Source organism: Propithecus coquereli, unplaced genomic scaffold (genome assembly GCF_000956105.1).
Source record: "Propithecus coquereli isolate 6110/MARCELLA unplaced genomic scaffold, Pcoq_1.0 Scaffold6, whole genome shotgun sequence".
Lineage (NCBI taxonomy): Eukaryota > Metazoa > Chordata > Mammalia > Primates > Indriidae > Propithecus > Propithecus coquereli.
Window position 1 is genome coordinate 7,618,369 of NW_012151951.1, and position 13,441 is coordinate 7,631,809.

The window sequence follows — 13,441 nt, forward strand, 5'->3', positions numbered from 1 at the left end:
CTCTAAATCCTTCAGCCTGAATATCATTAACTATACTTCAAATTTTGTTTACTATTTTTTGTTTTAGTAGACATGGGGGTCTTGCTGTGTTGTCCAGGGTGGTCTTCAACTCCTAGCCTCAAGCAATCCTTCCGCCTCCGCCTCCCAGAGTGCTAGGATTACAGGCATGAGCCACCTCACCCGTCCAGGAGGCCTACTTTTGATCGTATTTCTTTTAGCATCTTCTGAATTTTGTACTATGTGCTTGTGTTCTGTATTTTTAAAAATTAAATGTTTAAGCATTTTAAACATTTAAGCAGTTTTATAACGATGAGCCATTGAATCTAAATTGAATGAGAAAGTGAAAAAAGGAAGGGATGACAGATAAGGAGGAAGTGGTAGGGTCAACAAAATGGAGAACTCATTGAAGTCAGAGTTTTAGCAGTGGTGTTATCAGAACAAGCAAGTTAGGGGAATGGAATGTTCTGGTTAGACAGTGGGATGTTGAAATTGAGTTCTCAAAAGTTTGTCATAATGTTCAGTGTTAAGTTTCCATTCATAAGGAAGGAATAGCTTGCATGGAGGGAGATGAAGACATCGGCCACCTTCTCTATCATGATACACTCTCAAGCACACATTGGATTTTTCTTTGCAGTATTTATCACAACTCCAATTAAGTATTATAATATTTGACTTGTGAAAGTATGCTTAATATTTGGCTCCCTTGTTAGACCATAAGCTCCAAGAGGGCAAGAGTCTTTTTTAATTCTGTATTTCCAGTGCCTAGTACATATAAGTGCTCAAAGAAGTATTACCTTCTTAATTGGATTCTTTAAGTGGGGTCATTCCTCTTCTCTGCTTTATTTTACTCCAACTCTTTTTTATCTAGACATTTTATGAATGTATGAATGAATACTGTTTGCAAACATCATAATCAATACCAGCTATCCTGTAGGTCCAACCTATCAGTTATATTCTCCTCCCTTGGCCAGTGGTTTGTGGTCTAAAGGGATAAAACTTGGGGGCTTATTAGGATCTTCTAGGATGTGCCTTCAGGAAATCCAAGATTAATATTCATTCCTTGAACAATCTTTTATGGAATATCTAAGTGCCATTCACTCTTGAATAGAAATATTAATAATCAACACGTTTGTGCACTTACTGAGCCCCATTCTATGTGCCAGGTCTTACTGAAGACAGCTATTATAAACATTTCAACTAACGAGTAATGTATCTCCCTTAACGAGGAGTCCCGGGATTTGGGGCCGGGGAGAGGTGGAGGAAAGCGTGGGTCCCGCCAGCAGAGGGCGTGCCTCCGATCCACGGAGGTTTCCAGGCTCCCACGCTTGCTCCCGAGCACGTCCCCGCCCTCCGCGTCACGTGACGCGGCCGCGGAACCTGAGCTGCCAGGCCTGAACAGAGCTAAATTCGTTGCCGGTGGGCACTGCGGGTGCAACCACAAAGGCTAATCCGAAGGCGTTGGGGAGGTTCGAGGAGCCGATGCTTCCTCTTCCAAGTCAGGTCGGCTCCTGTTATCTTCTCACCATTCGCCGTTCCCGTCTCCCTGAGCGCTTGCATGAGCTCTTTCGTGTGGGAAAGCTCCGGTGACCATGTAGGGGGAAAGAGTGAGGAAGCTCCGGGTGCTTGGGACGAGGCCAGCGCTGTCGGCACGCCGCCCCGGCGCCCACCACACCCCAGGTGCGGGCCGCTGGGCCCGTGGGCCCCGGTGGGAACTCCGGCCTCCAGTTGTGGCCTGGCCGGGAGCGCCACGAATTCTCGCGTCTTCTCGCGAGAGTCTAAGTTGAAGGAACATGGCGACGTCTAATCTGTTAAAGGTAAGACCCTCAGCCCAGGTTGGGTTTTACTCCGTGAGCGCCGGGGTCAGCGTTCGGGAAAGGCTCGGTTCAGGTTCAGCCGCGACATGTAGGAGTGTTCAGGGGTTGTCCACCGTAAGGAAAGCTGCAGTGGCTACCGCCGAGAACCGGAACGCTGGTCTGTGGCCTCGGGGTCGACAGGCTCCGGTGGTCCCTCCCGCCGGTTGACCGGTGTGAATAACCCGGCTGAGGGACGGCGTGGAGCGATGCTTTGAGGGGACTAGCTCTGCCCAGGAGCGGGAGATGAATGGTCGTGCTGAGCCCTGACCGATTGGGCCGTTAGTAGTACTCTTAGGTCTCAGTTTCTTCTGAAGCGAGTGTCTAAGAAGCATAAAAGGGAAATCCAAGAAAATGCTGCCTAACAGTTTTCAATGAATCGACCCCCATCTCCTCAATTTCTGTTCTCATTCTATCTGCACGAAATTCCAAGTCAGACAGGAGTGCCTCCCACTCCACCCGCTTCCTCCCTTTGCGTGCTACACCTTCCCTCCTAATTCTCTCATTCTTGAGTTCATGTTTTTCCCTTTTTTCATTAGGAATCTCCCCAACCCCCACCCCTATTACAGGACACGACCAGATGACAACTGATGAAGTGCTACTGTCGTTTTAGGGCGTAGGAAAGTAACCTTATTAAAGACAACATTTAAAGTTAGTTTTATATAGCAAGGGAGATCCAGGCCCAGAGGGGGCAGATTCTCCGCCATCAGTTAAAAAGTTTGGAGAAGAATGAGTAGGACTTGGAGCTAGTCTGTTCTGTGCTTGTGGTTGTAGTGAGAATCTTAATCACAACTCGCTGAAATGGGGGTCGTGATTAGCTCAGGGAACATAGGTACAAAGGATGAACTACCCCTCCGTCGGGTTTATCATTATGTCTTCAGGCAGTGTGGATGGATAATAGAAAATAAATTAAAATACACTGGAAATTCACCGTCATGTCTTCCATAGACCACTGATATTAACTGCCTAATAGATGGGATTGTCTTATAAAATGAAGACCAACTTTTTCTAAGAGGCAATACTGTATATCATCTTTTAAAAGAAGGGGCTAGAACTAGACTCTCCAGGTATCCCCCATATACAAGATTTACGACTTTGGGCAAGTTTCTTAACTCTCTGTGCCCAAGTTTCCTTATCGTTAAAAGGGAATTATCAACAACACCTATTTTGTGGGAACATTGTGTAGATTAAATAAATTAACGTATCAGAAATGGTTAAAATAGTGCCTGGCATTTGATTGATACACAATACAATAGATTACTAGACTACTACTGTTAATTTAAGAAAACTAATTCACGGGCATTGATTAACCCATCTCACTCTACTTTCTCTTTTATAACAGTATAGCAAAGTTCTAATGCATTAGTTCAGAAAGAAAATTTAACTTCTTAAGATCTCTGTTAATGTATCCATGTGTGTTAGCATAAGCAATATGTTATTAATTGAAATGTGTGTAAGAATTAATTGGGTTCCTGATTCTTTGTGAAATTTTGACTTGTTGATTACCTGGATATGAGGCAACTTTTTCCCCCAAAAAAATTATCTCTCAGAAAAGAGCAAGTCACTATTCTACTCCACACAAAGCCTCACAAAGGATTGTTTGGAGGAGATAAAATCTGAAGCTACTTTGGTCAATATTAAGTACTTCGTAGAGATTATGAATCTGCATCTACAGCACACACCTATAGAATGAAAAAACTGCCTGAATATCTTAAAAATGGGCATGTAGGGTTTAGGTTAAGATATTACAAGAAATAAAAAAGTACTCTAACTCAAACAACTTTTATAAATAAAAGGAAGGTGATAATGCCTTAAAAAAACTGGTAAGTGACTCAGTCAGTCTAGTGAACATGAAGACAGATGCCAAAGATACACTGGACAATTTTCAATATAATTGTCTTATGAAATGTTGACTGCAGGAAAAAGCAGAATTTCTAAATGTTATTTCATATAGTATGTGATTTTAAATATATATAATTAATATAGTGGGCATTATAAATAAACATTTGATTCTTTTATCTATGTATCACCAAAATTTTATGTATTCAAGTTGGCTAGAAAAACCTTTTTTTCCCCCTCTCATTGGAGGCAATGGGTAACTGCCATGTATAGTAGACCCCCTATCGTGGGGTGGGGGAGGATATGTTTCAAGACTCTTGTGGATGCATTAAACCGTGGATAGTACCAAACCCTACATATACTATTTTTTTCTGATCTGAAAACAGAGAGGGCTACTAAGTTACTAATGGGCAGTTATGTATATAGTATGGATAGGCTGGACAAAGGAGGACAGCAGGAGATTTTATCAAACTACTTGGAACGGCTACAGTTTAAGACTTTTGAATTATTTCTGGAATTTTCCATGTAATATTTTTGGATGGTGAGTGACTGCAGGTAACCGAACTGCAGAAAATGAGACCAAGGATAAGGGGGGACGACTGTATTCATACATTAAAAAGTAGCTAATCATAGAGTGGGAAGACTGAAGTTTGCCTTCTGGGAGAAATGTGGTGAGATCTACCCTTGCAGGGTAGATCTATAATGTAATTTGTAGAATTATTTACATTCAAGGCTAGTGGTACCTTGAACAGAGATAGGGCTGACTGAGGAGTGGCCAAATTAGCCTCATTTCCTTTTTTGACAGGATTAATAGACTGGTTCATTAGGGAAATGTCTTTGACATTGTGCAATTAGATTTCATCAGAGCATATTTGAAAAAATTATCATGTCCTGTGATTAGAATGGTGAAAGGTGGGCTAGATGAGAATACAGTTAATTTGATTCATTATCAGTTGAACAACTGTACTTGAAGAATGATGAATGATAAATCAGCATCAACCCTAAAGGGGGGCCTTTAGTGTCCTGCTGAAAAGTGTATGTCCTTACCTTGTTTACCAATAACTTGGATAAAGTTGTTTATTGAACCTGTGAATGACATAGAGTTCAGAGGGATAGCTAATGTTTTTTTTTGTTTGTTTTTTAATTTTTAAAAAAATTCTTTTAAAATCAAACTTGGCCTTGGGCTCCCAGTAGGGCCCATCCAACCAGTGCTTCTCCGCTAATGTTTTGAAAGATTCAAAATTTTCTTGATATGAACCTTGTAAGTCAGAAGCCAATGCAATAGAAACCACCAACTTTTTTATTATATTGGAATTTGGTTGTTTGGTGCGGGGAGGGGAAGGTCTCAATCTGTCATCCAGGCTGGAATGCAGTAGCAGCATCCTGTGTCACTGCAACCTCAAACTCCTGGGCTCAAGTGATCCTCCTGCCTCCGCCTCCTGAGTAGCTTGGACTACAGGCGTGTGTCACCATGCCCGGCTAATTTTTAAGTTTTTTGTAGAGACAGGGTCTCGCTCTTGCCCCAGCTGGTCTGGACTCCTGGCCTCAAGTGATCCTCCTGCCTTGGCCTTCCAAAGTGCTAGGAGTTACAGGCATGAGCCACTGCACCCAGCTGATAGTAGAATTTCATCTTCTGTTTTAGATTCTAACATATAATTCTACTTGTTCCTTTTCTTTTGCAGTTATCATCTGGGCCCTCAGTGCTCATTTTCTTCATTTCAGATTTATCCTACTCCAAACAGCAATTGTTCAAACCTTTTTTTTTGCTGAGCCTCACCTCTCTTAATTCTTATCACATTACTTTACCCAGCTATTTGAAGTGCCCTTAACTACCTTGGTCAATACCACAAATGTTTCTCATTTCTCCTGCATTCTCCTCTTTTCCATGCTGCCTCCTAAATTGCCTCCTTTCACCTGTTCTTGTTCAGTCCTCGTCTTCCCCCCAGGACTTGGTGGCATTTCCCTTCTTATTTTATTTTTTTTCCAGTTTCCTTTTTTCTCACTTCTATGCCTGTAAAAAAGCTCATGTGTCTTCTCATATAAACTTAACATGTACTCTGCTTCTGCCTCAAACTTTTACCCTTTTCTTTCTTCATTCACTGTCACAGTTCTTGGAAAAGCAGCCCCCACTTGCTGCCTTTATAATTCTCTACCATTTTCTTAACTTACTGTGGTATGGCTTACCCTCCACCCCCACCCAATTATATTGAAGCTGTCAGTCTCAAGAGCACTAGCAATCTCCCGATTGCTAAATGAGATTCTTTTCTGATAACTTTCATCCTCTTTTCTGGTATTGTTGTTCACTTCCTCTGCTGCTTTTTTGGTTTTTAAGACATTATACTCTCTTTGGCCTACTATCTCTCGAATCACTTATTTTTCATTGACTTCCCTTCCTTTCCCCCAATGTAATTATTTCTCAAGTTTAATCTTCAGCCCTTTTCTATCTTTATACTTTTTCTTGGACAGTCTTAACTCCTATGATTTCACTATTTTTATCTCTTAGCTCTGATCGGAGCTCTAAACCAAAACAGTTCTCACCATATCACTTTCGTGCTCAGATACCTTTGATGGTTCGAATTCTTTGAGATCTTTCCAGCTGGGTCTTCTCACTAATAACTAACTAGTGTTCTCTCTCCCTCTCTCTCACTCACTCTCCCTCACTCTCACACTCATATACCCACCCACCTGACTGGTTACTTGTTGGCTCACCTGCATGCCAGAGGTCATCTTCTCCCCAAACTTTAAACTGAAATATGAAGCACACTACTTTTCTCAGTGGAAACTCTTATTCTTTGAGAGGAAAGATAAAATACATATAAAGCAGTGAAGACTATATATAATGAAATGTAAAGCAGTGATTCAAAGTGTCTGTAGAATTTTATTGGACACCTATATGCAAGATACTATGAAGAATACAAAGATACATAAAACAGTGTCCATGCTCTTTGGGAATTTATCATATGCTAAAAGAGATTAAAAGGTACTAATGATTTATTATAAGGCAGAACTTTCAGGTGTGTTACCAGCTGCTATATGGTCCTCACAGACTGAGGAAATAATATCTTGTAGGATGTTCAAGGAAAGTTTTAGGAAGAAAGCATTGGAGCTAGATTTTGAATAATGGATAGACTTTTTGTAGGTGGTAAGTAGGAGAAAATTTGGTATGAATGAAGACTAGATCAGTTTAACTGCAGTGTAAGCAGGACTGCATGCTGTGTTACATTCTGTATGAATCGTGTTCCTTGGAATTGTTGCAGTGCAGAAGCCTAGAGTACAGGGAAACAGTAAGAAATAAGAGTAAAAGGAAAGTCAGGGTTAGATTCTGAAGGACCTTCCATGCTAAGCAAGGGAGTTTGAAATAAAGTTCCATAGATAATGGGAAATATTTGAAAAATATGTGAGCAGTGATATCATGAATCTCTCAATCTATTTTTGGCTCTTACACATAAAATTATTACTTCTATTTTATGTGTATTCAAAATCTGACTTGAGAGGCTGGGCGCAGTGGCTCATGCCTGTAATCATAAGCACTCTGGGAGGCTGAGGCAGGAGATCGCTTGAGGTCAGGAGTTCGAGACCAGCCTGAGCAAGAGTGAGACACCATCAAATAAAATATTAAAAAAAAAAATCTGACTTGAGAGATGGCCATGGATGAGGGGCATTTGTGCTAATGACATGTGCATTGAAACCATAACAAGAGTCATTAAGTCTGTGGCGAATAAGTTTATTCATTAAACAAGAATTTAATGTTTTCCAATTCTAACTAAATAATGGTGAACTAGGCAGACAAACTTCTGTCCTTGTATAACTTATATTTTGTGAAGAAGAGAGCCGATAAACTTACAAGCAAATGAATATATGCTATAAGTCATGTTGTGATAAACACTACGAAGAAAAACATGTGGTCAGGAAAGGCCTCTGAGGAGATGATATTTGAGGCAAGACCCAAATGAAGCAAGGGAACAGTGGTGTACATATTTAGGAGAAGCCAGTGCAAAAGCACTGAGTCAGGAACATGCTTGGCAAGGAATTAGATGTAATACCAAGATTTGAATGTTGTCAGTGAACATAGTTAAGATATATAACTGGATAATTCTTTTTAATACGTCTAATGAAACGTAAATGAGCCTCATTAATAACCCAATTGTCAATTTTTCATTGGGTTGATAAAAATCACCCTTTTGAAAAGGGCATGAGGACATGAGCCTTAGGGCCACCTTCCTTTCCCTCCAGTGTCTTATCCTAGAGACATGGTTGCATTTGACACAACCAGGGAGAAAATAAATTCAGGGGTATCTGTGTTGGTCATGGGTAGAAATGGGAGTGGGAATAGTTTACTAAGTAGCTGTAAAACTGTGATAAATATAAATGGGAGAATCTTTCATGTCCTGTGAAAACAAATGTGTGTGTAATTATTGACCGGGCATGGTGGCTCATGCCTGTAATCCTAGCACTTCGGGAGGCTGAAGTGGGAGGATTGCTTGAGGTCCAGAGTTCAAGACCAGCCTGAGCAAGAGCAAGACCTTGTCTTTACAAAAAATAAAAAAATTAACTGGGCATGGTGGCACGTGCCTGTAGTCCCAGCTACTCAGGAGGCTGAGACAGGAGGATCCCTTGAGTCCAGGAATTTGAGGTTGCGGTGAGCTATCATGCCACTGTACTCTAGTCAAGGTGACAAAGCGAGACCGTGTCTCAAGAAAAAAAAAATGCAGTTACCATAATCTGGATGTGATGTATGTTAATTAAAACTACTAAAAGGAAGTGACAGTTTAGTGTAAATTTTGAGAGATCAGTCCTTTTTCAGTGGATTAGAGGAGGGGAATTCTAGACTGCTGGAAGATATTAAGAGGACACTAGGCATCTGTCTAGTTTTTCTTTTTTCTCTCTTCTCTTCTCTTCTCTTCTCTTCTCTTCTCTTCTCTTCTCTTCTCTTCTCTTCTCTTCTCTTCTCTCTTTTGAGACAGGGTCTTGCTCTGTTGTCCATGCTAGAGTGCAGTGGCGTCATCATAGCTCACTGCAGTCTTGGGCTTAAGCAATCCTCCTGCCTCAGCCTCCCAAGTAGCTGGGACTATAGGTACTTGCCATCATATGCAGCTAATTTTTCTTTTCTTTTTTTTTTTTTTTTTTTGTAGAGAGGAGTCTCACTGTGTTGCTCAGGCTGGTCTTGAACTCCTGGGCTCAAACAATCCTCCTACCTTCGCCTCCCAAAGTGCTAGGATTACAGGTGTGAGCCACCGTGCCTGCCGAGAGTCCTGGTGAAACAAGTTGTGTCACTAAAAGCCATTTGGCTCTTGTCTTGGTAAAGTAGGTTGAGGAAATAGGTACCTGATATACTGTAAACAAAGCAAGGTACAGTTCATGTTAAAATATAGGTCAAATCCATGGAGTATATACAAGTATATCAAAGAGTAATTGGTCTGCATAACTGGGGTTTGTTTGTTCCATAAAAAATCTGAGCCTCTACTCTGTGTTGGGTACTATCGTTAAGTGTTAGTGATACAGTAGTGAATATGACAGACAAGGTCCTGAGAGTTTGAAGTTTATATTCTCATGAGTAAATGCACTAAAGAAATAAATAATATACTGCTGATGAGAACAATATAATCAAAAGTGTTCAGAAGGTGGAGGGACTAGTTTACTTATTTATTCACAACAGAAAATAATTTTTCCCCCAAATACTGCTTTTGACTATGTTCTGTTGAATTTTCCTTCCCTGTTAACATGCTGACATTTCAGCCAGATCCCATAGCTTTGTGGTCTTTAAAAAAAATCCTTTTTAGTCTGAATTAAAATTTCAGCCTCATAGCCAATCAAAGTGCCTCTTTTACCAGCTCTAGACCTTGGCTCTGAATGTACAGAGAGGAACGAAGGAAGGGCATTTTTCTTAAGTTGGTTTAGGAATACCTCTCTGAGGAGACATGGGAGCTGAGATCCGAATGATCTGCATTCTAAGGCAAAGGTCTTGAGGTACAATGATGAGCATGGCATATTTGAGGAACACCTTTAAAAGGTTAGTGTGGCTGGAACATAGTGAGAATTGCCAGTATTCAAATATATGCAATTGGCCCTCTGTATCTGTGGGTTCTGCATCTGTGGATTCAACCAACTGAGGATTGAAAATATTTGGGGAAAAAAATTGGCATTTATACTGAAACTGTACAGACATTTTTTTCTTATCATTCCCTAAACAGTATAGTATAACATCTATTGACATAGCATTTACGTTGTATTAAGTATTATAAGTAATCTAGAGGTGATTTAAAGTATATGAGAGGATGTGCTCAGTTTATATGCAAATTCTACACCATTTTGTATCAGGGACATGAGCATCCGTGGATTTTGGTATCTGCAGGGAGGTCTTGGAACCAATCCCGCACAGTACCAAGGGACAGTTGTACTGTAGTTTTGTGGTTCTTTTGGTTAGTGGGGATTGGCAAATATTTTAAAATCACATACCTGGGAGCACCGATGGCTCATAAACAATAAGGGAACCCACACATTCAAATAGCTAATCTAATAATTTACATGAAAGCTCTACAATATGCCAGTTGGGTTCCTTTTATAAAATTATTAGAATGCCATTGTTGGATATACAATCATTCATTGCATAATGACATTTTGTTCAATGATGGACCACATATTTTAGCTGAAAAATTCCTATTGCCTGGACACGTCTATCATGGCCTTGGTAATATAGTAGTGCAGTGCATCACTCATATTTGTGATGATGCTGGTGTAAATAAACCTACTGTGCTGCCAGTCTTATAAAAGTCTAGCACATATGATTATGTATAGTACATAATCCTTGATAATGATAATAAACGACTATCTTAATGGTTTATGTATGTCTTAGTCCATTTGTGTTGCTATGAAGGAATACCTGAGAGTGGATAATTTATATGGAAAAAAGGCTTATTTGGCTTATTGTTCTGCAGGCTCTATAAGCATGTGCTTGGCTTCTGGTGAGGCCCTCAGGGTGCTTCCATACATGGCAGATGGTGAAGGGGAGAAGCCAGTGTGTGCAGAGATCACATGACAGGAGAGGAGACAAGATAGTAGGGGCAGGAGCTAGGCTGTTTTTTAACAACCAGCTCTCATGGGAACTAATAGAGTTAGAACTCACTCACCTCCCCACAGGGAAGACATTAATCTATTCATGAAGGATCCACTCCCATGACCCAAACACTTCCCATTAGGTCCCACCTCCAGCATTGGGGTCAAATTTTGATATGAGGTTTGGGGGTCAAATATCCAAACTATAGCAGCAGTGTATTTACTAGACTTTTAAATCTTCAGAGTGTCCTCCAAGTTAACTGTAAAATAGCCTCAAGCAGGTCCTTCAGGAGGTACTCTAGAAGAAGGCATTATCATAGGACATGACAGCTACTTGTCCCTGAAGACCTTTCAGTGGGACAAGATGTGGAAGACAGTGATGTTGATGATCCTGACCCTGTGTAGACTTAGGCAAATGTGTATGTTTGTGTCTTAGTTTTTAACATGAAAGTTTAGAAAGTTTAAAAAAAAATTAAAAATAGAAAAAAGCTATGGAGTAAGGATATAAAGAAAGAAAATATTTTTGTATAGCTGTATAAGGTGTGTTTTAAGCTAAGTGTTGTTACAAAAGAGTCAAAAACTTTTAAAAAAAGATTATAAAGTAAAAAAGTTACAGTAAGCTAAAGTCAATTTATTATTAAAGAGAGAAAAGATTTTTTATTTTGTAATTTAGTGTAGCCTAAGTGTGTACAGATTCTGTAGTAGTATACATTAACACACGAGGCCTTCCCACATTCACTCATTACACACTCCCTGAGTCATCCAGTTCCACAAGCTCTAGTCATGGTAAGTACCCTCTATAGGTGTACCTTTTTTTTTTTAATCTTTTATACCATATTTTCACTGTGCCTTTTCTATGTTTAGATATTACATACAGATACTTACCATTGTGTTCCAGTTGCCTATGATATTCAGTACAGTAACATGCTGTACAGATTTGTAGCCTAGGAACAATAGGCTATACCATATAGCCTAGGTGTGTAGTAGGCTGTACCAATGGTGCCCAACCTTTTAGCACCAGTGACCTGTTTCATGGAAGATAATTTTTCTATGGGGGCGGGTGGGCGGGTGGCAGGCGCAGCTAAATACAGATGAAGCTTTGCTGGCTTGCCCTCCTCTCAGCTCCTGCGGCCTGGTTCCTAACTTTCATGGAAGACAGTTTTTCCATGGTGGAGGTGTGGGGGCGGAGCTCAGGTGGTGATGCCCCCATTTCTAACAGGCTACAGACGTGTAGCGGTCCACGGCTTATGGGTTGGGGACCGCAGATTTAAAGGATCTATCAAAATATAAAATTTTCAGTGTGTTGTACACACACAACACACACACACACACACACACACACACACATACACATACACACACCATGGATTACTATTTAGCCATAAAAAAGGCATGAAATAATGTCTTTTGCAGCAACTAAGATGGAACTGGAGGCCATTATCCTAAGTGAGGTATCTCAGGAATGGAAAAACAAACAGGACATGTTCTCATTAGTATGTGGGAGCTGAATGATGGATACACATGGGCACAAAGAGATGTAAAGCAGTGGTCCCCAACCTTTTTGGCACCAGGGCCTGGTTTCATGAAGTCTGTTTTTCCATGGACAACAGTGGTGGTGAGGGGAACTCAGGCTGTGATGCCAGCGATGGGCAGGGAGCAGTTGTAAATACAGATGAGCTTTGCTCGCTGCTGTGTCCCCCCACTTACTAAGTTTCATGGGAGACAATTTTTCCAGGGTGGTGGGGAGGGGCATGCAGCAGAAGCTCTGCAGCCTGATCCCCAACAGGCCGCGTACCACTACTGGTCTGTAGACTGGGGCTTGGGGACCTCAGGGCTATACCATCTAGGTTTGTGTAAGGTCACTCTATGATGGTCACACAATGATGAAATCACCTAACAACACATTCTCAGAATGCCATTAAGTGATGCATGACTGTGATCCATAATCAATATATTAAGAACTTTGAGGAGGGATGGAATATAAATCTTAAAAAAACTAGACTCCTTATGTGGTGTTCAGAATGTTAAGGGCATGAAAGAGTACAGGTGATAAAAAATAATTGCCATTAATTGTATGGATGCTATTATTTCTTGTCTTTCCTTCAACTTGTCTTTTCATCGTAACTTTTTCTGCACTTTTGTCATTGTGAAGAAGATGTAGCAAAAATATGTACAGCAATAATAACTGTATTATTTTTTTTCTTTTATTTTTTTAGTTATTTATTTTTGAGACAGGGTCTCGCTCTGTCACCCTGGGTAGAGGGCAGTGGCGTCATCGTAGCTCACTGCAACCTCAAACTCCTGGACTCAAGCGATCCTCTTGCCTCAGCCTCCTGACTAGTTGGTATTACCAGGCGTGCCACCACACCCAGTTAATTTTTCTATTTTTAGTAGAGACCAGCCTCTTGTTCAGGTTGGCCTTGAGCTCCTGAGCTCAAGCGATCCTCCCGCCTCCCACCTCAGCCTCCCAGCGTGCTAGGGATTATAGGCGTGAGCCACTGGGCCTGGCTCTTTGTTTTCTTTTAAATGCAACATTTGACATGGTTAAAATATTGCTGTAATATTGCTCCTAAAAATTGATGGGGTATGTTTTGTCCCTCATATTATTATTATGTAGGGATTTCTGGATGTTGTCAGGCAAAACAGGTCAATATTTGTATTTTGTTGTAAATTAAGTGAATCATTTAAAAGTGATTTTA

At 40.7% G+C, this 13,441-nt stretch overlaps 1 protein-coding gene across 1 annotated transcript in view; it reads left to right on the forward strand.

Annotated features, from left to right (window-relative positions):
• The first annotated feature begins 1,296 nt into the window (after positions 1-1,296).
• The window catches only part of CUL5 (cullin 5), a 159,083-nt gene continuing 146,938 nt past the window's right edge, over positions 1,297-13,441 (forward strand). Inside the window, exon 1 of the mRNA XM_012659126.1 lies at positions 1,297-1,814. Coding sequence (XP_012514580.1) covers positions 1,791-1,814 — 24 coding nt within the window. The 5' untranslated portion in view covers positions 1,297-1,790. The remainder of the gene's footprint in view (positions 1,815-13,441) is intronic.